This window comes from Dendrobates tinctorius, unplaced genomic scaffold, assembly GCF_039654945.1.
Source record: "Dendrobates tinctorius isolate UK_male_01 unplaced genomic scaffold, ASM3965494v1 ptg000172l, whole genome shotgun sequence".
Lineage (NCBI taxonomy): Eukaryota > Metazoa > Chordata > Amphibia > Anura > Dendrobatidae > Dendrobates > Dendrobates tinctorius.
Genome location: NW_027361839.1, coordinates 5,279,786 through 5,303,174, shown reverse-complemented (window position 1 = coordinate 5,303,174; position 23,389 = coordinate 5,279,786). Strand labels below are relative to the sequence as shown.

The 23,389-nt window shown below is 50.0% G+C and overlaps 1 protein-coding gene across 3 annotated transcripts in view; it reads left to right on the top strand.

The window, feature by feature from the left end:
- Positions 1–23,389, top strand: part of LOC141053909 (glutamine amidotransferase-like class 1 domain-containing protein 3, mitochondrial) — a 137,822-nt gene that overhangs the window by 91,014 nt on the left and 23,419 nt on the right. For all 3 annotated transcript variants that reach the window (XM_073551077.1, XM_073551076.1, XM_073551078.1), the window contains one exon: positions 6,631–6,723. In XM_073551077.1, the coding sequence (XP_073407178.1) occupies positions 6,631–6,723 (93 nt within the window). The remainder of the gene's footprint in view (positions 1–6,630; positions 6,724–23,389) is intronic.

Below are 23,389 nucleotides of genomic sequence, written 5' to 3'. Positions count from 1 at the left end.
ACTGAAAGCCAAATCTGCTGATGGTCTGTCCAATTGGGGCCGTGTATAGAGAGAAGAGAAGGGGCCAAGGACTGAGCCCTGAGGTACCCCGACAGCGAGAGGAAGAGGAGATGACGTGTATAGTTGTGTGTCATCAGTATAAAGGTGCTACTGAAAGCCAAATCTGCTGATGGTTTGTCCAATTGGGACCATGTAGAGAGAGAAGAGAAGGGACCAAGGACTGAGGTACCCCGACAGTGAGAGGAAGAGGAGATGAAGTGGAGCCAGCGAACAAAACCCTGAAGGAACGGTCAGAGAGATAGGAAGAGAACCAGGAGAGAGCAGCGTCCATAATGCCTAGTGACTGGAGCCTAGAGAGTAGGAGATGGTGGTCAACAGTATCGAAAGCTGCAGATAGGTCAAGAAGAATGAGCAGAGAGTGGTCACCATTACGTTTTGCTGTCAGAAGGTCATTGGTCACTTTGATGAGTGCAGTTTCAGTCGAATGTAGGGGGCGGAAACCGGACTGTGAAGGGTCTAGGAGGGAGTGAGTGGAGAGGTAACGGGTAAGGCGTGAGTAAACTAGGCGTTCCAAAAGTTTAGAGATGAAGGGGAGATTGAAGACAAGTCTGTAGTTGTTTGTGCAGGATGGGTCGATGTAATGTGCTTCTGAGCGCCGCTCACTGCTTATGTACAGTCGGCAGCACTTTATGTAATGTGCTTCTGAGCGCCACTCACTGCTTATGTACAGTCGGCAGCACTTTATGTAATGTGCTTCTGAGTGCCGCTCACTCCTTATGTACAGTCGGCAGCACTTTATGTAATGTTCTTCTGAGCGCTGCTCACTCCTAATGTACAGTCGGCAGCAATTTATGTAATGTGCTTCTGAGCGCCGCTCACTCCTAATGTACAGTCGGCAGCACTTTATGTAATGTGCTTCTGAGTGCTGCTCACTGCTTATGTACAGTCGGCAGCACTTTATGTAATGTTCTTCTGAGTGCTGCTCACTGCTTATGTACAGTCAGCAGCACTTTATGTAATGTTCTTCTGAGTGCTGCTCACTGCTTATGTACAGTCGGCAGCACTTTATGTAATGTGCTTCTGAGTGCTGCTCACTGCTTATGTACAGTCGGCAGCACTTTATGTAATGTTCTTCTGAGTGCTGCTCACTGCTTATGTACAGTCAGCAGCACTTTATGTAATGTTCTTCTGAGTGCTGCTCACTGCTTATGTACAGTCAGCAGCACTTTATGTAATGTGCTTCTGAGTGCTGCTCACTGCTTATGTACAGTCGGCAGCACTTTATGTAATGTTCTTCTGAGTGCTGCTCACTGCTTATGTACAGTCAGCAGCACTTTATGTAATGTTCTTCTGAGTGCTGCTCACTGCTTATGTACAGTCGGCAGCACTTTATGTAATGTTCTTCTGAGTGCTGCTCACTGCTTATGTACAGTCAGCAGCACTTTATGTAATGTTCTTCTGAGTGCTGCTCACTCCTAATGTACAGTCAGCAGCACTTTATGTAATGTTCTTCTGAGTGCTGCTCACTGCTTATGTACAGTCGGCAGCACTTTATGTAATGTTCTTCTGAGTGCTGCTCACTGCTTATGTACAGTCAGCAGCACTTTATGTAATGTGCTTCTGAGCGCTGCTCACTGCTTATGTACAGTCGGCAGTACTTTATGTAATGTTCTTCTGAGCGCTGCTCACTGCTTATGTACAGTCGGCAGCACTTTATGTAATGTGCTTCTGAGCGCCACTCACTGCTTTTGTACAGTCGGCAGCACTTTATGTAATGTGCTTCTGAGTGCCGCTCACTGCTTATGTACAGTCGGCAGCACTTTATGTAATGTGCTTCTGAGTGCCGCTCACTCCTTATGTACAGTCGGCAGCACTTTATGTAATGTTGTTCTGAGCGCTGCTCACTGCTTATGTACAGTCGGCAGCACTTTATGTAATGTGCTTCTGAGCGCTGCTCACTGCTTATGTACAGTCGGCAGCACTTTATGTAATGTGCTTCTGAGCGCCGCTCACTCCTAATGTACAGTCGGCAGCAATTTATGTAATGTGCTTCTGAGCGCCGCTCACTGCTTATGTACAGTCGGCAGCACTTTATGTAATGTGCTTCTGAGTGCCGCTCACTCCTAATGTACAGTCGGCAGCAATTTATGTAATGTGCTTCTGAGCGCCGCTCACTGCTTATGTACAGTCGGCAGCACTTTATGTAATGTGCTTCTGAGCGCCGCTCACTCCTTATGTACAGTCGGCAGCACTTTATGTAATGTGCTTATGAGCGCTGCTCACTGCTTATGTACAGTCGGCAGCACTTTATGTAATGTGCTTCTGAGCGCCGCTCACTCCTAATGTACAGTCGGCAGCAATTTATGTAATGTGCTTCTGAGTGCTGCTCACTGCTTATGTACAGTCGGCAGCACTTTATGTAATGTTCTTCTGAGTGCTGCTCACTGCTTATGTACAGTCAGCAGCACTTTATGTAATGTGCTTCTGAGCGCTGCTCACTGCTTATGTACAGTCGGCAGTACTTTATGTAATGTTCTTCTGAGCGCTGCTCACTCCTAATGTACAGTCGGCAGCAATTTATGTAATGTGCTTCTGAGCGCTGCTCACTGCTTATGTACAGTCGGCAGCACTTTATGTAATGTTCTTCTGAGTGCTGCTCACTGCTTATGTACAGTCAGCAGCACTTTATGTAATGTGCTTCTGAGCGCTGCTCACTGCTTATGTACAGTCGGCAGCACTTTATGTAATGTTCTTCTGAGTGCTGCTCACTGCTTATGTACAGTCAGCAGCACTTTATGTAATGTTCTTCTGAGCGCCGCTCACTGCTTATGTACAGTCGGCAGCACTTTATGTAATGTGCTTCTGAGTGCTGCTCACTCCTAATGTACAGTTGGCAGCAATTTATGTAATGTGCTTCTGAGCGCTGCTCACTGCTTATGTACAGTCGGCAGCACTTTATATAATGTGCTTCTGAGCGCTGCTCACTGCTTATGTACAGTCGGCAGTACTTTATGTAATGTGCTTCTGAGCGCCGCTCACTCCTAATGTACAGTCAGCAGCACTTTATGTAATGTTCTTCTGAGCGCCGCTCACTGCTTATGTACAGTCTGCAGTACTTTATCTAATGTTCTTCTGAGCGCCGCTCACTGCTTATGTACAGTCGGCAGCACTTTATGTAATGTGCTTCTGAGCGCCGCTCACTCCTAATGTACAGTCGGCAGCAATTTATGTAATGTGCTTCTGAGCGCTGCTCACTGCTTATGTACAGTCGGCAGCACTTTATATAATATGCTTCTGAGCGCTGCTCCCTGCTTATGTACAGTCGGCAGCACTTTATGTAATGTGCTTCTGAGCGCTGCTCACTGCTTATGTACAGTCGGCAGCACTTTATGTAATGTTCTTCTGAACGCCGCTCACTGCTTATGTACAGTCGGCAGTACTTTATGTAATGTGCTTCTGAGCGCTGCTCACTGCTTATGTACAGTCAGCAGCACTTTATGTAATGTGCTTCTGAGCGCTGCTCACTCCTAATGTACAGCCAGCAGCACTTTATGTAATGTGCTTCTGAGCGCCGCTCACTGCTTATGTACAGTCGGCAGCACTTTATGTAATGTGCTTCTGAGCGCTGCTCACTGCTTATATACAGTCAGCAGCACTTTATGTAATGTTCTTCTGAGCGCCGCTCACTGCTTATGTACAGTCGGCAGCACTTTATGTAATGTGCTTCTGAGCGCCGCTCACTGCTTATGTACAGTCGGCAGCACTTTATGTAATGTGCTTCTGAGCGCCGCTCACTGCTTATGTACAGTCGGCAGTACTTTATGTAATGTGCTTCTGAGCGCTGCTTACTCCTTATGTACAGTCGGCAGCACTTTATGTAATGTGCTTCTGAGCGCTGCTCACTCCTTATGTACAGTCGGCAGCACTTTATGTAATGTGCTTCTGAGCGCTGCTCACTCCTAATGTACAGTCGGCAGCACTTTATGTAATGTGCTTCTGAGCGCTGCTCACTCCTTATGTACAGTCGGCAGCACTTTATGTAATGTGCTTCTGAGCGCTGCTCACTGCTTATGTACAGTCGGCAGCACTTTATGTAATGTGCTTCTGAGCGCTGCTCACTCTATGTACAGTCGGCAGCACTTTATGTAATGTGCTTCTGAGCGCTGTTCACTCCTAATGTACAGTCGGCAGCACTTTATGTAATGTGCTTCTGAGCGCTGCTCACTGCTTATGTACAGTCGGCAGCACTTTATGTAATGTGCTTCTGAGCGCTGCTCACTCTTTATGTACAGTCGGCAGCAGTTTATGTAATGTGCTTCTGAGCGCTGCTCACTCTTTATGTACAGTCGGCAGCAGTTTATGTAATGTGCTTCTGAGTGCTGCTCACTCCTTATGTACAGTCGGTGAACGCACTAGTGAAACAACGTCACGTCCTACACAAAGACAGCTGACAACTTCTGTTAACGGACAGGCTACACCACTACCTTTCTTTGGCAGCCGCACAGCTGTAAGCCTTGTCGATGATGCCCAGAAAGAGCATGTACTCAAGTGGATGGCAAGTGCAGCTTTAAGTGGCCACTCCTCCTCCTACATCACACCCAGAACAGTCCACAGATGTGGCACCCAAATTCCCCTTGCTTCTCCCCGCGTCCAAACTTTCCAAACGTTCAACTGACTGTACGGAACCACAGATGGGTGATTCTGAAGAGCTGTTCACACATTCTATGCCATGGACATCAGACGTGTACTCAAAAGCTTCGCAGAGTCCAGAGGAGGAGATCTGCACCAATGCCCAAATTCTTTTTAGGTTGGATCTGAGGCAGGACAAAGTTCAGTCCGATCGGCATCCTGACCCTCGTCATCACCCGTTAACCTCTGGAGGGGGGGGGGGGTGATCCTGATGAGACTCAGATACCAGAGGTGCATGCGCACTGTACTGTGTCGTCAGGGCAAGAAGAGGAGGAGGGTGACTCCAAAGGCAAGAAATAAGATAACACAGAGGATGATGATGATGAGGTAGACAAAAAACACGGCACTCAAAAGAAAAGAAGGGGTGAATCGGTGCTCAAGTTAGGTATCCAACAAGTAAATATGAAAAAATACTTGGCACTCAATGATGAAGAAGCATTTTTTTCTTTATTGTACATCCAGACAAGGTTAGACTCATCATATGAACGTTTTCGGTTCAACAACGGACCTTCATCAGAAAGATCTTTTAAATTCTTTTGTGAAAACTGTGAGCAATATAATTCGGGCAATAGATATCCTATGGCAGGAGTAAAATCTATATTACTGATTATTATGTGGTAACTGGAGCACGACTCTAACTGACTAGGGCTGGAGTATATGAACCTGGATCAGGCAGGGCATAAGAAATGGGTGGCAGCGCTTAAACTGTGCAGTATCTACAAAAGAGATCCGCGCTGTGTGCCTGCGGGAGAGATCCAGGGTACTGCCGTGCAGGGACTTTGTTGAGCGAGTGACCTCGTTGGCGTCCCTGAGTGCTGCGTCGCCAACAAGGTCGCTCGTCGGGTCAAACACAGTGATGCATGCTGGCCAGCGGGACACCGACGATGAAAAAATGGCCCAGGACATTCGAACACGATCAGCGATATCCAGAGTGGGGGGGGGTGGCCGCCGCTACGTGTCACATGTAGCGAGATCGCTGGTGAGGTCGCTGTTGCGTCACAAAATCGGTGACGCTTCAGCGATCTTGCTAGGGATCTCGCTATGTGAGACGGGGGCTTTAGCGGGGATGCCACAGAGGAGGGTGTTGCAGTAATCAAGGCGAGAGAAGACCCATCGGTGACCTGTAATCATGTGACGAGGTCACCGATGGGCGGCATAAAGGACGCTCTTCCGGTAAAAGCGAGCTAAATCCTCTCCTTAACTAGTTAACAGCCGCAGGTGGATCGTGATTCCACCCGTGGCTGTTGCGGACACGTCAGCTGCATAGATCAGCTGTCATGTCCCAGGAAAGTTGTGTCTTCAACGTTGGAAACCACACTAAACAAGGGGAGTGAGACATGGGCATACTATTACGCCCAATGTCGGAGAGAGGTTAAAGAAATATGTGGCTTCTGAAACCTCTCCTCCTTTAGCACCAGCTCCAGTCCTAGTTGAGGGGTCATTAGAGTCTCGGGTATCTAAGATTATCGATTCCTGTCTCATCCGACGCTCATTGGCAGGGCTATGGTCCTGAGGAGACAACTTGGGTATCAGCCTTTGATATCCATGCCGAATGTCTGGTTAGTTCCTTTCATCGTCAGGGTCCAGAAGCCCCTCATAGAGGGAGAGGTACTGTCACAAGGAGGTCTACTCAAACATCTCTAACTGTAATTTCGGCAGGGTCGGTGGATTCTCAGGGCGGCCTCGAGGTGGTGTGGGAGGCCTCGGGGAGACGGGAGCGGCGTGCGCGGCCTCGGGACAACAACTTTTCTCAGATGATGACATTTTTCTGATTTGTCGAGCTGTAATGAGATTTCTTCCGTGCGTCGTTGTTGCGTGGCCTCTGGGGGGCGTCTCAATGTTCTTGTTATCACAGCGCAATCTAAGATCTACTCGCCATGTGATGTCATCAGGTGGGGATGGGGCAGAGTCACTAATGCTGATTGGTCCTTTATATTTCAGCTCATCGTTTGCAGTAGACGGAGAATCCTGTAATGTCCATGATGACGTCCAGAGAGTCATCCAGGACTTCAACACCGCAAAGAAGCCGATAGGGTGAGTCCCAGCGAGAGCCATCCACATCCCCGAACCCAGATATACAGACCACTGTATACGGTATGCAAATAGTCCTGCCACTGTATTATACCCCAGAGCTGCACTCACTACTCTGCTGGTGCAGTCACTGTGTACATACATCACATTACTGATCCTGAGTTACATCCTGTATTATACCCCAGAGCTGCACTCACTATTCTGCTGGTGCAGTCACTTTGTACATACATTACATTACTGATCCAGAGTTACCTCCTGTATTATACCCCAGAGCTGCACTCACTATTCTGCTGGTGCAGTCACTGTGTACATACATTACATTACTGATCCTGAGTTACATCCTGTATTATACCCCAGAGCTGCACTCACTACTCTGCTGGTGCAGTCACTGTGTACATACATTACTGATCCTGAGTTACATCCTGCATTATACTCCAGAGCTGCACTCACTATTCTGCTGGTGCAGTCACTGTGTACATACATTACATTACTGATCCTGAGTTACCTCCTGTATTATACTCCAGAGCTGCACTCACTATTCTGCTGGTACAGTCACTGTGTACATACATTACATTACTGATCCTGAGTTACATCCTGTATTATACTCCAGAGCTGCACTCACTATTCTGCTGGTGCAGTCACTGTGTACATAAATTACATTACTGATCCTGAGTTACATCCTGTATTATACCCCAGAGCTGCACTCACTATTCTGCTGGTGCAGTCACTGTGTACATACATTACATTACTGATCCTGAGTTACATCCTGTATTATACTCCAGAGCTGCACTCACTATTCTGCTGGTGCAGTCACTGTGTACATAAATTACATTACTGATCCTGAGTTACATCCTGTATTATACTCCAGAGCTGCACTCACTATTCTGCTGCTGGTGCAGTCACTGTGTACATACATTACATTACTGATCCTGAGTTACCTCCTGTATTATACTCCAGAGCTGCACTCACTATTCTGCTGGTGCAGTCACTGTGTACATACATTACATTACTGATCCTGAGTTACATCCTGTATTATACCCCAGAGCTGCAGTCACTATTCTGCTGGTGCAGTCACTGTGTACATACATTACATTACTGATCCTGAGTTACATCCTGTATTATACCCCAGAGCTGCACTCACTATTGTGCTGGTGCAGTCACTGTGTACATACATTACATTACTGATCCTGAGATACATCCTGTATTATACTCCAGAGCTACACTCACTATTCTGCTGGAGCAGTCACTGTGTACATACATTACATTACTGATCCTGAGTTACCTCCTGTATTATACTCCAGAGCTGCACTCACTGTTCTGTTGGTGCAGTCACTGTGTACATACATTACATTACTGATCCTGAGTTACATCCTGTATTATACCCCAGAGCTGCACTCACTATTCTGCTGGTGCAGTCACTGTGTACATACATTACATTACTGATCCTGAGATACATCCTGTATTATACTCCAGAGCTACACTCACTATTCTGCTGGAGCAGTCACTGTGTACATACATTACATTACTGATCCTGAGTTACCTCCTGTATTATACTCCAGAGCTGCACTCACTATTCTGCTGGAGCAGTCACTGTGTACATACATTACATTACTGATCCTGAGTTACATCCTGTATTATACCCCAGAGCTGCACTCACTATTCTGCTGGTGCAGTCACTGTGTACATACATTACATTACTGATCCTGAGTTACATCCTGTATTATACCCCAGAGCTGCACTCACTATTCTGCTGCTGCAGTCACTGTGTACATACATTACATTACTGATCCTGAGTTACATCCTGTATCTTTTTTATTATAAAAGTATCAAAAACACAATACATAATACATAAGACAGACAAAAACAACATTCCAGAACTAAAAACCAAGACAAAACCATACAGAAACATACAACGGCTGTGCAAAACCTGCAATGTCCTTTGTGGTCCTCAAGCCAACACTATACAATTTAAAAAAATGAAAATAAAAACCCCAGATATAATCCATTCATCCTCATACCCTTTCACACCCCATTCACGCTTCCCACCCATACCTATATACAAAGAGCAAAATAAATACTTCCGGCCCATACTGCCTCAAAATTAGCTTTAGCCATTAACTTGGCAAGAAAAACCCTCACCGAGCTTACCACCCCTATCCTTTTTTTTTTTTCAAATTTTTTTATTATTATTTCCCCCCCACCTTTTTCCTCACCACAGGTCCGTATACGTCCATGGCCTATCACTTCAAAAGGTCCATAACAGTTCGTGGCCTTATCACATCTACTTGAGGAGCACGAAAGTTTTATGCCCCTCAAGAAAAAAAACCCTCCACCATTTGCCTCCGATGTGCTCCAGCATGCCTTCTTCCTCCATGGTCCATCTCCACTTGCCACTTCCCTTTGACTTGGGGTCCTTTGATTTTTTCCACTCTCACCTCCCCCATTCACCCCCCTCCCAACCTCACTATACCCTCCCATGCCCTCTAACTAAAAGAAAATAATAACACATACACAACACATAATAACACACAATACAATATAACACATACCAATTAAATATAATGTCATAACATCCTATTCATCATTACTAAATACACGATACCCTTCAAAACGTTTCTTACAGGCCCAAGTTCAGTGCCTGCAAGCCCAATATCCATCAATGCTCTATGTTTCCAAAACAAAAGACTAGAGTGGCATGCTTTAGCCCACCACCAGGAAAAGGAGTTCTCAAGGCCCCGTCCCTCACTAACTCATTCACCCTGTCCCTCAACAACTAAGACTGTCCCTGCTTCTGTCCCTAAAGAAACTGTCCCTATCTGTCCCTTCTAGAGTTGAGCGACTTTTGGTTTTTTAGGGTCGCGTTTCGTTTCGTGAAACCCGACTTTTCCAAAAGTCGGGTCAAGCAAGATCGTCCGATTATAGGGAAAAGTCGGGGTCGTCCCGAAACACGAAACCCAATGTAAGTCAATGGGGAATAAAAGTCGGCAGTGAGAGGAGGACAGGAAACACACCTACAGTGCCCATTTGAATGCCAAAAGCATCAATTCTTCTTTCTTAAGCTTGTCAACCTTAATTAACTTCATAATACAAGTTACGCACTGAAAAATGGGGGTTATTTGGCTAAAGTTGTGGGGGGGAGGGCTGGCTGCAGGTTTTCATGTGCCCTGGGCGAAAGAGCGCCCCTTTAACACATACCACAACTCATGATGCTCCGATACGGCAGAGAAATAGCGGTATAGTACAATGAAAAATACCTCACTTTTTACATCTCATGACGAGGCCCATCTATTTCTCCATACAGAATCATTGGTCCCATATAATGTTTGAAACAGTATATGATGAGCTCCACATAATGCTACAGTATATGTTGGTCCCCATGGATGAAGCTCCACTGTCTTATGGGCCCAAATAATGCTCCAAACATAATGGGCCCCATTTCTAATGCTCTAGTGTATAATGGGCCCTGTAAATGCTGCTCCAGTGTCTGATGTCCACCTTTGGAATGTTCCAGTGTATGGTGGGCCCCATCTATCATTCTCCAGAGTATAGTGCTCCCCAAAAATTGCTGTTCCAACATAGAAAACAATCAAATAAGTCTCCTCGCTAGGGAATCCCTGTACTTGTCTGGACAGGTGCTGTAGCTTGCTTAACAGCTCGCCAGCCGTTCTCACGCCCAGTATGGATTACACGTGATTGCACAAAGGTTAGAAAGGGTACCGTATCCCCAGATAACATGTATGGATAGCGTACACATTCAAAATATATGTCAATATATCAGGAGGCAGGCTCAGACGGTGTTAGGCCCAGTATGGATTGCACGTGATTGCACAAAGGTTAGAAAGGGTTCCGTATCCCCGGATAACATGTATGGATAGCGTACACATTCAAAATATATGTCAATATATCAGTAGGCAGGCTCAGACGGTGTTAGGCCCAGTATGGATTGCACGTGATTGCACAAAGGTTAGAAAGGGTACCGTATCCCCAGATAACATGTATGGATAGCGTACACATTCAAAATATATGTCTATACAGCATGAGGCAGGCTCAGACGGTGTTAGGCCCAGTATGGATTGCACGTGATTGCACAAAGGTTAGAAAGGGTACCGTATCCCCGGATAACATGTATGGATAGCGTACACATTCAAAATATATGTCTCAGGAGGCAGGCTCAGACGGTGTCAGGCACAGTATGGATTTGACGGCCCAGATTACACAGCGGAGGAGCAGGGAGAGGTAAAGATTGCAAATGCTGGGGCCCTGCCCAAGCAAGGGGGCCCACTCGTGGGCGTCGGTACTGGCACTGGGCCCCTCATAGTACGGCGGTGTGTCTGACGGCGGGTGTGCACCACCACCGTCAGAGACACTTGATTGCACTATGAGGGACCCTGTGCCAGTGCCCGCGCCCAAGAGTCGGCCTACCCACCTGTCCAGGGCAACGGCACTCGCACGGTGTCGTGCGCTAGGTGGTGACCCCAGCCATGGGGGGGGGAGGCAGCACAGTTAGGGAGTTTTAGAAAGTGGCATATGTTGATGTTGGACATTCAGCTGATGCAAAAGGCGAAATAGGTGAAGTACCAGGAAGAGGTGGACCAAAGCAAGCCATTTTCTGTCACCCTATGTATCATCAGGGGAAGGTGGGACAAAATCCTTGGAAACCCATGCATGGTTCATTTTAATGAAGGTTAGATCATCCACATTTTGGGTTGACAGACGGGTCCTTTTTTCTGTCAGGATTGATCCAGCTGCACTGAAGACTCTTTCCGATAGCACACTTGCAGCTGGGCAAGCGAGCTCCTGTAAGGCATATTGGGCCAATTCAGGCCAGGTGTCCAGTTTAGCGGCCCAATAGTCAAAGGGGAATGACCTGTGTGGGAGAACATCGATATGGGAGGAAAAGTAGTTTGTAACCATAGTTGACAACTGCTGTCTCCTGTCACTTTCCATCGATGCAGTATTACCAGTTGTGTGAGCGGTATTTGAAAAATCAGTCCACAACATTGTCATGAAACCCCTGTCTCCAACGCCACTTCTGCTGTGTGCACCACGAACACCTCTGCCAAGCTGCCCCCGGCCCGTACGGCTCGTGTGAGAACCATCACCGCTGCTGTGTGCTGGGAATGCCTCAAGCAACCGATTTACCAGAGTTGCTTGTTTATTAGCCAATATTAGGTCAAGGTTCTCCTGTGGCATGATGTTTTGTAATTTGCCTTTATAGCGTGGATCCAGGATGCTGGCCAACCAGTAGTCGTCATCGTTCATCATTTTGGCAATGCGGGGGTCCCTTTTTAGGATCCGCAAGGCATAATCTGACATGTGGGCCAATGTTCCCGGTGTCAATGATGCACTGCGAGTGCTGGGTGGAGGAGCACTTTCTGGCAAATCCACATCCCTCCAGTCACGCACAAACCCTGTACCAGACCTTGCCACGCCAACATTTTCACTTGCCCCACGAGATGCATCCTCCTCCTCTAAGTAATCATCCCCATCATCATCCTCCTCCTCTTCTTCCTCCACCTCGTCCAGGAGAGGTCCCTGAGCAGACAATGGCTGAATGTCATCAAGGATTCCCTCCTCCTCTTCCTCCTCATCAACATTGGCTGCAGACGCCTGCTCCTTAAGGTGCGTCAAAGTTTGCATGAGCAGACGCATAAGTGGGATGCTCATGCTTAGGATGGCGTCGTCTGCGCTTACCAGCCGTGTGCATTCCTCAAAACACTGAAGGACTTTACAGAGGTCTTTCAGCTTCGACCACTGCACACCTGTCAACTCCATGTCTGCTCTCAAAGTGCCTGGCCGTGTATCCTCCCACAAATGCATTATGGCCTGCCTCTGCTCGCACAGCCGCTCCACCATGTGCAGGGTGGAGTTCCACCTTGTTGCAATGTCGATAATGAGGCGGTGGTTGGGAAGGTGGAGCAATCGCTGCAGCTTCTGCATACGAACGGAGTGTACAGGCGACCGGCGGATGTGCGCGCACAGTCTTCGCACCTTCTGGAGCAGGGCAGTTAACTCCGGATAATTTTTGAGGAAGCACTGCACCACCAGGTTCAAGGTGTGAGCCAAGCAAGGTATGTGGCTGAGTTTTGAAAGGGCTATGGCTGCCACAAAATTACGGCCGTTATCACTATCTACCTTGCCTGCCTCAAGATGTACACTGCCCAGCCATGACTCAGTTTGTCGCTTCAAGTACTCGGCCAGCACCTCGGCGGTGTGTCTGTCGCCCAAACACATCATCTGCAACACAGCCTGCTGATGCTTTCCACTAGCTGCTCGATAGGGGGACACCTCGTGTGCAACAGTGGCAGCTGCAGATGGAGTGCTTGTACAACTGCGCTCTGTGGACGAGCTTTCGCTTCTGGAGGAGGAGGAGGAGGAGGAGGAGGGTCGAACGCCTACAGCCAACTGTTTCCTATACCGTGGGCTAGGCAGCACTGTCCCACCACCGCTGTCCCCTGTGGACCCTGCATCCACCACATTAACCCAGTGCGCAGTGATGGACACGTAACGGCCCTGGCCATGCCGACTGGACCATGCATCAGTTGTGAGGTGCACCTTTCCGCTCACTGACTGCTTGAGTGCATGGACAATGCGGTCTTTCACATGATGGTGGAGGGCTGGGATGGCTTTGCGAGAGAAGAAGTGGCGACTGGGTAGGTCATAGCGTGGTACTGCATAGGCCATGAGTTCGCGGAAAGCTGCGCTTTCCACCAACCGAAAGGGCATCATCTCAAACGAGATTAGTTTGGCAATGTGGGCGTTCAAACCCAGTGTACGCGGATGAGAGACTGAGTACTTTCTTGACCTACTCATAGTGTCTGGGAGGGTGAGCTGGACTTGAGAGCTGCATATGGTGGAAGTAGCGGTGGACAGGGCGGACTGAGAGAGGGTTGATGATGGTGATGGAGTTGGTGTTCTTTCTGATGGCCTAGAATCAGTCTTTCGTTGATATAACAGTGGGATTCCCTGACTGCTGTGGCCTTGCAACGACACCTCAACATTTGCTGCTGTGCTAACCGGTGGGCTTACAGTGGGGGAAACAATGTAGCGTTGCTGACTACCTTCGTTGTGATCAGTTGCACATGTGGCACTTGAGGTTTGGTGTTGTGTCCACGCTTGCAAGTGCATGCTGGTTAAATGTCTAAGCATGCAACTGGTATTCAAATTTTTCAGATTTTTCCCTCGGCTAAAGGTCTTTGCGCACTTCTTACAGATAACCTTGGCCTGATCATGAGGATTTTGTTCAAAAAAGTGCCAGACTGCACTCTTCCTACTTTGGCAGACATTTTGCGGCCTAGCACGCTGTGATCTTTTGACCCTCTGGACAAGCTGTCCAGCAACTCTTTTGATGTTTGGAACCTGTCTTTGCAGTGCTCCGGGCCTGCCAGATAACAGCTGTTGCGATGTCGATGTCTGCTGTGGATGCTCCTCATCTGAGCTATTGGAAGCAGCACCCTCTTCCCCCAATGGATGCCAATCTGGGTCAACAACTGGGTCATCCATCACCTCCTCTTCAATGTCATGTGCACCTTTCTCTGTGTCACCGTGTATGGTGGTATAGTGTGCGGGAAGGGGCACCTGAGTCTCATCAGGGTCAGAATCTGGCTCTGTACACTGCGAGGACAATGTAGTGCTCTGAGTGAATGTACCAGCAGAATCATCCATCAGCGGCTGTGCATCAGTGCACTCCATGTCAGATTCATCTTGGCCTGGGTAATTCACCATTTCACTTGATAATCCAGGCATGGTATGTGAAAACAGCTCCATGGAGTAATCAGTAGTATGGCCTGCGTCATCCTTCAATCTTGGTTGGGGTGAAGGACACAAGGAAAGGTGTGGTTCATGAACATGAGCCTCCAATGATGACTCAGTGCTTTTACTTTTTACAACTGAAGAAGAGGAGGCGATAGAGCTGGAGGCTGAGTCAGCAATGTAAGACAAAACTTTTTCCTGATGCTCTGGCTTTAAAAGCGGTTTGCCAACACCTAGAAAACTAAGCGTTCGAGGCCTTATGTAGCCAGACGATGACGCAGGGTCAGCACCTCCTGCATTCGGTCCTATTTTGCTCTTGCCACTACCATCAGATCCACCACCAACACCATCATTACCAGCTGCCAACCCCCGCCCAATTCCATGGCCTCTTCCACCAGCCTTCCTCATTTTTGGTAGAAATGTAGACAAAATCCAACAAACTATATAGTAATGTAAAACAAGGTACAAGGTGTCTATAGGACAGGGGAGATTTTGAATTTCTGCACACACTTGTGGACAGTGGACACTTTTGGATTGTGTGAGGCCCACTGATATCTGAGCGCTATGTGACAGGCTCGATGGCACAGCTGTGACAAAAGTGACTAGAGGATAAGGGAGATTTTGAATCTCTGCACACACTTTTGGACACTGGACACTTTTGGATTGTGTGAGGCCCAATGAATATCTGAGCGCTATGTGACAGGCTCGATGGCACAGCTGTGACAAAAGTGACTAGAGGATAAGGGAGATTTTGAATTTCTGCAGACACTTGTGGACACTGGACACTTTTGGATTGTGTGAGGCCCACTGATATCTGAGCGCTATGTGACAGGCTCGATGGCACAGCTGTGACAAAAGTGACTAGAGGATAAGGGAGATTTTGAATTTCTGCAGACACTTGTGGACAGTGGACACTTTTGGATTGTGTGAGGCCCACTGATATCTGAGCGCTATGTGACAGGCTCGATGGCACAGCTGTGACAAAAGTGACTAGAGGATAAGGGAGATTTTGAATCTCTGCACACACTTTTGGACACTGGACACTTTTGGATTGTGTGAGGCCCAATGAATATCTGAGCGCTATGTGACAGGCTCGATGGCACAGCTGTGACAAAAGTGACTAGAGGATAAGGGAGATTTTGAATCTCTGCACACACTTTTGGACACTGGACACTTTTGGATTGTGTGAGGCCCAATGAATATCTGAGCGCTATGTGACAGGCTCGATGGCACAGCTGTGACAAAAGTGACTAGAGGATAAGGGAGATTTTGAATTTCTGCACACACTTGTGGACAGTGGACACTTTTGGATTGTGTGAGGCCCGCTGATATCTGAGCGCTATGTGACAGGCTCGATGGCACAGCTGTGACAAAAGTGACTAGAGGATAAGGGAGATTTTGAATCTCTGCACACACTTTTGGACACTGGACACTTTTGGATTGTGTGAGGCCCACTGATATCTGAGCGCTATGTGACAGGCTCGATGGCACAGCTGTGACAAAAGTGACTAGAGGATAAGGGAGATTTTGAATTTCTGCACACACTTGTGGACAGTGGACACTTTTGGATTGTGTGAGGCCCACTGATATCTGAGCGCTATGTGACAGGCTCGATGGCACAGCTGTGACAAAAGTGACTAGAGGATAAGGGAGATTTTGAATCTCTGCACACACTTTTGGACACTGGACACTTTTGGATTGTGTGAGGCCCAATGAATATCTGAGCGCTATGGGACAGGCTCGATGGCACAGCTGTGACAAAATTGACTAGAGGATAAGGGAGATTTTGAATTTCTGCACACACTTTTGGACACTGGACACTTTTGGATTGTGTGAGGCCCACTGATATCTGAGCGCTATGTGACAGGCTCGATGGCACAGCTGTGAAAAAAGTGACTAGAGGATAAGGGAGATTTTGAATCTCTGCACACACTTTTGGACACTGGACACTTTTGGATTGTGTGAGGCCCACTGATATCTGAGCGCTATGTGACAGGCTCGATGGCACAGCTGTGACAAAAGTGACTAGAGGATAAGGGAGATTTTGAATCTCTGCACACACTTTTGGACACTGGACACTTTTGGATTGTGTGAGGCCCACTGATATCTGAGCGCTATGTGACAGGCTCGATGGCACAGCTGTGACAAAAGTGACTAGAGGATAAGGGAGATTTTGAATCTCTGCACACACTTTTGGACACTGGACACTTTTGGATTGTGTGAGGCCCAATGAATATCTGAGCGCTATGGGACAGGCTCGATGGCACAGCTGTGACAAAAGTGACTAGAGGATAAGGGAGATTGGATTGCTTTTAAAAAAGCAGTTTGCGGAGCAGTGGGTAAACAGCAATGCAGGAATGTCAGGAAGCCTTAGAAGGCAGCCCAACAACCAACACCACTGATACACCACTATATAGCCTCCCCTTGCACTGCACACACAGTGACTGGTGTGTTGTGCAGGCCAAATCGCTAGCAGCAGAAGCAGTTTTTTTGTCTTCTTCCCTGCCTAACGCTCTCCCTACAGAATCAGCAGCAACCTCTCCCTATACTAAGATCGGCAGAAGTAAGATGGCGGTCGGCGTGCACGCCCTTTTATACCCCCTGTGACGCCCACCAAAGCAAGCCAATCACTTGCATGCCCTTCTGAAAGATGGTGGTGACCCGTGCCTATGTCATCACGTTGCCCACAGTGTCCGTGGATCCTGATTGGCTGAAAAAGAGCGCAAAACAAACTTTTGAAACGCGACTTTGGCGTGTAAGTCGCCGACCTCGTGGCCGACCTCATCCTAGGGTCGGGTTTCGTTTCATGAAACCCGACTTTGCCAAAAGTCGGCGACTTTTGAATTTTTTCAACCCGTTTCGCTCAACTCTAGTCCCTTCCTGTCCCTACTCCACCTAACTTAACATAACTAACTCTCTATCTGTCCCTCAGTGCCTGTCCCTCCCTGTCCCTATCTGCCCCTACTTCTGTCCCTAACACAACCAGTGAAACTTATGCTATCCCTACCCTCATTCACACGGAGCTAGCTCTCCCTTGAGTGCGTTTTTAAAAGGAGAGGCCTCTCCAAAGCCAAGAGGCCTTCCTCACACCCAACCTTTCGAACTCCAAAGAACGGACCTTCACCAGGTCACCCAAGATGTTTCCTACCACCTCATCCCTTGGGAGGGTTTTTTTCCGCGTCGAAACTAGGCACCGTGCATTCCAAGTGTAGAACCTAACCACTACACTGACTAGGAATAAAGTGCACGGGTCCCGACCACCCAGGGATCTAAACGCTCCATAGGCCCACTCAACGTAGGAGAGGGACGCCAGCCGCGGCCAACGTATGGAAGCACCCACCCTGTTGTACACCTCTGCATTAAAGGGACACTGAAGCAGGAAGTGCTCCATGCTTTCCAGCACGTCGCCACACTCCTCACGGGGACAACCCCGATCATCGGATTTCCTGCACGTCAAGTTATCCTTTACATACAGCCTCCCGTGGAAGCAACGCCAGGTCAAGTCCCAAAACTTAATGGGGATCCGCTTAGAATTTAAAAGCCCCAGCCCGACCTCCAGATCCCGGCCTGGGCAATCCTTAAGGGCCAGGGGCTTCTGGAAATGGGTCAACAGGACCCTCCTGTCAAGGCATTGGCTCGACATGGTCCTGATTTCCCACATTCCCAGACCCCACCGGCGGATCACCTTCAGAACCGGAGTAGCCTAAGCCGGGAGATGCCCATGAGGTGTGCGTAGGTCCTTCACCTGCCCTCCTGTCTCCCATTCCTGGAAGAAAGGCCAAAGCCAACCCTTGCAGGAGACTACCCACGGAGGAGCCCTCTCTAGCCAGAGGTTGGAGATGTTAGTCTTAAGAAAGGTGTTTACTAGAAACACCACCGGGTTGACCATACCCAACCCGCCTAGTCTCCTCGTACGGTATGTAACCTCCCTCTTGATTAGGTTAAGCCTATTCCCCCATAACAATTGGAAGAACAGGCTATAGACCCGTGTCCAGAGAGGTTCTGGCAAGATGCACACACTGCCCAGGTATATTAATAAAGGTAGCAGAAAGCCTTTAGCCTGGGCAACCCTTTCCCTCAGGGTTAAAGACCAACCCTTCCATTGGTCCACCTTTTGGGCGGCGATCTTAAGTCTGCCCTCCCAATTTTGCTGGGGGTAATCCCCGGGGCCAAATTCGATGCCTAGAATTTTGGCGGTGGCCTGGGGCCCTGGAAGGGTGTCCGGGAGATCAAACCTGGGATCTCCCCCTCCCAGCCAGAGACTTTCACACTTATCCCGGTTGATCATGGACCCGGATGCCTCCGAGTAGCGCACTACCTCCGACATGACCCAATCCGCCTCCCCTCTCGAGGACACGAAAAGGGAAACATCATCAGCATACGCCACCACCCTCAGAGAGGACCCAGAGCCCGCCTGGTCCATCCCGACTCCCGCCAACGGTCCACGATCTACCTTCCTTAGGAAGGGATCGATCGCAAATGCGTATAAAAGCGGGCTCAGCGGACAGCCCTGACGGACCCCAGAACCCACCTCAAAAGGGCGACCTGACCAACCGTTCACCAGCGGAAAAGTCTCAGCCCCTTGGTACAAGATCTCTAACCATTTTACAAACCTCCCAGGCAGACCATACCTCAAAAGGATGGACCAGAGGTACTCATGGTTGAACCGGTCTAAGGCTTTCGCTTGATCTAATGACAGCAAGTACCCCCCCCAGTGACCTGCCCTACCCTGCTCCACTGCCTCTCGGACACCGAGCACAGCACTAAAAGTACTGCGGCCTGGAACAGAGCAATGCTGGTCCCCTGAAAGGAGCCGGGGTGCAAACTTCACCAGCCGATTAAACAGCACCTTGGCCAGAACCTTCCGGTCCGTATCGAGAAGCGCTATGGGACGCCAATTCTCGATACGGGATGGATCCTTACCCTTTGACAGAATAATGAGGGCTGACTTCCTTCTTGAGTCGGGAAGAGTGCCCGAGGAGAGACACTCATTAAATACCCCTGTCAAGAGGGGGGGACCAAGGAGTCCCTAAAAGTCTTATAGAACTCGGATGTTAAGCCATCCGGACCTTGTGATTTTTTGTGCCGAAGCCCATCAATGGCCAGTCTCACTTCCTCTTCCCTGATTTCTTCTGCCAAAACACCAAGAGAGGGATCACCCCCTGGCTCAGGGACGGTTTCAGCCAGGAAAGCCGACATCCTGTCCCGATCCAGATCCTTCTTTTCCAAGAGGTGTGAGTAGAAGGATCTGACTACCTCCAGGATCCCTGATTTGGATCTGATCAGGGACCCCGTACTGTCGATCAGTCCTGTCACCATCTTACAATTCACTGACATCTTACAGTTTCTGTAAGGGTCGGGCGAGCGGTACTTCCCGAAGTCCCTCTCAAAAACTAAAGATGTGTGTCTATCATACTGACACCTCTTGAGCAAAGATTTCACTCTGGAGATTTCCTCACGGTCACCGCCAGTCGAGACAAGCTGCTCGAGTTTCCTCCCCAGGGCCTGGTACAAGCGGTGCCTGTTCAGACTCCTGAGGCTCGAGAGCTGACGGAAGAACCCCGCCGCCCGCTTTTTGAAGATCTCCCACCACTCTGACTTACTACTACAGAGATCCAACAGCGGTACCTGGCTCTGAAGAAAATCCTCGAAGGATTGTCTCACCTCCGCTTCTTCCAGCAGGGACAAATTGAGCTTCCACAGCCCTCTTCCCATCCGATGAGTCTCTGCAACATTCAGAGAAAAGAAAATTAAACAGTGGTCGGAGAACTCCACCTCAACTGCGGACACAGCAGAAAAGATGGCGTCCTCCTTCAAAAAAAACCTGTCTATTCTAGACATACTGCTACCCCTATGGTAGGTGAAACCCCCGTGACCTGGGGTGTGCCGGATGTGGACATCCACCAGGCGAGCTTCACTGGCTATGCTATTCAATGCGACGCTATCATAAGCCAGGCGATCTCCGTGACCCCCCCGGTCATGGGACCTCGTAATGGTGTTGAAGTCCCCACCGAAGACCACCTGCCGGCTCGTAAAAAGAAAGGGCTTGATCCTCAGGAAGAGACATTTGCGGTCCCACTTGGATTGTGGGCCGTAGATGTTGATGAGCCGGAGCTCTTGTCCCCTCATGAAGACATCTAGGATCAGGCACCTCCCCATTTCCAACTCAGTAACCCGTCAACAGCTGCAGTCTTAAAAAGGACTGCCACCCCGCTATACGGCTCGGCCGCAAGAGACCAGTATGAGGGCCCGCACCTCCACTCCCTCCGTGCTTTATAGATGGCCCCCATGTCCGTTAGTCTGGTCTCTTGCAAGAATAAAATTTATGCCTCAATCCGGGAGAAAAAAATCAAAGGCCGTGAAGCGAGCCGCATCTGACTTAATGCTGGCGACATTAATGGACGCCAGCGTCAATGGGGCGAGTTCAGCCATCATGGGTGATCGAGTTGGATGGCCAGTTTCTTCCCTGCCCCGCTATCACCTCCACCTGAGGAGGGGTCAGACACCTTCCTTTTCAGGGAAGCTCCCGACGTGTCCATCCCACCCCCCCGGTGTCCTCGCCCCCGGGTTCCAGGTCTGTCCCCCCCTCAGGAGGAGCAATGCCCCCTGAGGGACGGACTCCGCCATCCCCTGAAGGACCCTCCAGTGTTGCCTCCGGCCCAGCACCCTCGTCTGGCGGCTCAACATCTGAACCTCCGAGGGCGCTGAACCGGTTGGAGAGTCTGATCAGAGGGTGGTCAGCGGGCCCTTCCGTGTGCACCCTGGTTGTCGGGGGCGGGGGAGACTTTGAAGGCTTGTCAGCCTTCTTCCCCCCCGTTTTGCGCTTGGCACGCCTGGTTTTGCCACCTGATGCTGTAGGGTGCTCTCTGACATCCTCGTCGACACTTTCATAACGAGAGGAGTCGTCTGAGTGAGCGGCTTTCTCCTCTCTCTCCATCCTCCTGATCTCCTCACTCACCACTCTCTCCCCCAGGGCCTCAGAGGCTTTGGCCATGGGCCTGGAGGGAGGAGCAGGCATCACCCCGGTTGCCAGAGGCTCCACCTGTCCCCTATCACCCTGGCGCTTTTCCTGCCTCTGCTGGTACGCGGGGCCCCTTGCAGCATTGCCCTTCCTCACTGGCCCCTCAGCCCTTCCTCCTCCGCCACCACCTGTCACAGCAGAAGAAGCGCCACCGGGGGTTGCCCCCCCACGGTCTCCCCCCACCGGGCCTGTGGCGGCATTAGAGAAAGAGCGAGGGCAGCGGCTGAGAGGGTGACCTAGGTCACCACACAGGTGGCACCGAATATCCTTACACAAGGCGTCCAGATGACCCACCCCACCACACAAGGCACATTTCTGCACCTTGCAGTTGGCACTGAAGTGGGTGGGGTCGCCGCACCTGTGGCAGACCTTCGGTTGCCCCTGGTAGAAGACCAGGATCCTGTCCCTTCCTAGCAACGCCGAGGAAGGGATGTGGGTGACTGTGCCGCCGGAAACCTTCAATTTAACCATGAAAGTCCAGCCCCCCGACCAGATGCCAAATTCGTCCCTGTTCTTTTTTGGGACCTCGGTGACCTCCCCGTAACGGGAAAGCCACGTCATGATGTCCACGCCTGCGAGTGACTCGTTACATGTAACCACGGTCACTCGCTTGACGGAATTTTGGCGAGACACTGCTTGAGCCACGAAGTCTCGCCATCCGGGCTCTTCTCGCACCAGCTCGTAATTTGACCAGAAGAGCTCAAGCCCCTCGGGCCGCACGAAGCTGACGTCGAAGAAGCTGGACGCCGAAGGATGTATCAGGGCAAAGATGTCATTCGCCCCGAAGCCCATCTTAAGGAGGAGCTCCACAACCTTGCTCCTAGGTGGACAAGCTTCACTGCCCCCCCACCTAAGACGGACCACATTCCTTCTTGGCGGCCCCTGCCCGGCTGTGGGGAGAGACCAAACAGTCCCTCCCTCCCTTTGATTTTGGAAGGCGGCAAGGCCGTGTCTCTCTATCCAGAAAGACAAGTCCACTGTCCTCCCCTCTACCACTATTGATCTATCTCCCCTTTTGAGAGCCTCCAGGAAACGGCGGTGCGAAACGCCGTCCCTGGAGCCCGGAGGCGAGGAGACCCCCCCCAGAACCACCCCGACCCCCAGCCGCGGCCCCCGCATAATTGCGTTGAGGTCTCGCGGCCGGAGTGGCAGATGGGCCAGCCCTCCCACCACTACCACCACTTGTGCCAGCACCCTCATTTGTCCTCCCAGTCACTCTTTTATTATTTGCATTCACCCCAGCATTTTCACCCACATTCACAGTAGCACTCACTCCCTCATCCATGTCACTCATGTCACCATTCACTTCAGCAAACATCTCCTCAAATATGTCCACTCTCACTCGCACAATTGGTGTACATAGCAAAATTATTTACATTTTTTACATTATTTACATTTCCTGAACCTGTGCAGTTCCTCTCTTTGCCTGCTGGGGGCCCTGAGCTCTCTTGCTGGGAGCTACTCCAGCTCCTGTCCAGGAGCGCCGCTGCCCCTTTAAATGCCTCAGTGCAGATGACATCATGCACTCTGCCCTGGCTCGGTCTAGGAGCAACAGCAGCTCCTGGTTTCAGCTCCATTTTTTTTTCTTTTTCTGAGTTTTCCTTGCTCTGGGCAGGGACGGCCACTGGCACCGCTCCCTGCCCTGCACTTTTCTTCACCCCCGCCGCCGGCTTGCCAGGGAGCGCCAGAGTCCCCGTACCCTCAGATGAAGGTAGGTGGGCCGGGGACCCCGACAACTCCCTGCCAGCTTTTGGGGGCAGCACAGCATTACTTGGAAGGGTGGGTGGGACAGAGTGCAGCGGGCCCGCAGTGGCCACGCCCCCCCCGCCGGTCGCAGCCACCACGGGCAGAGCAGCAACCCCTTGCGAGGCCACGCCCCCCCGGGCGACGCAGACG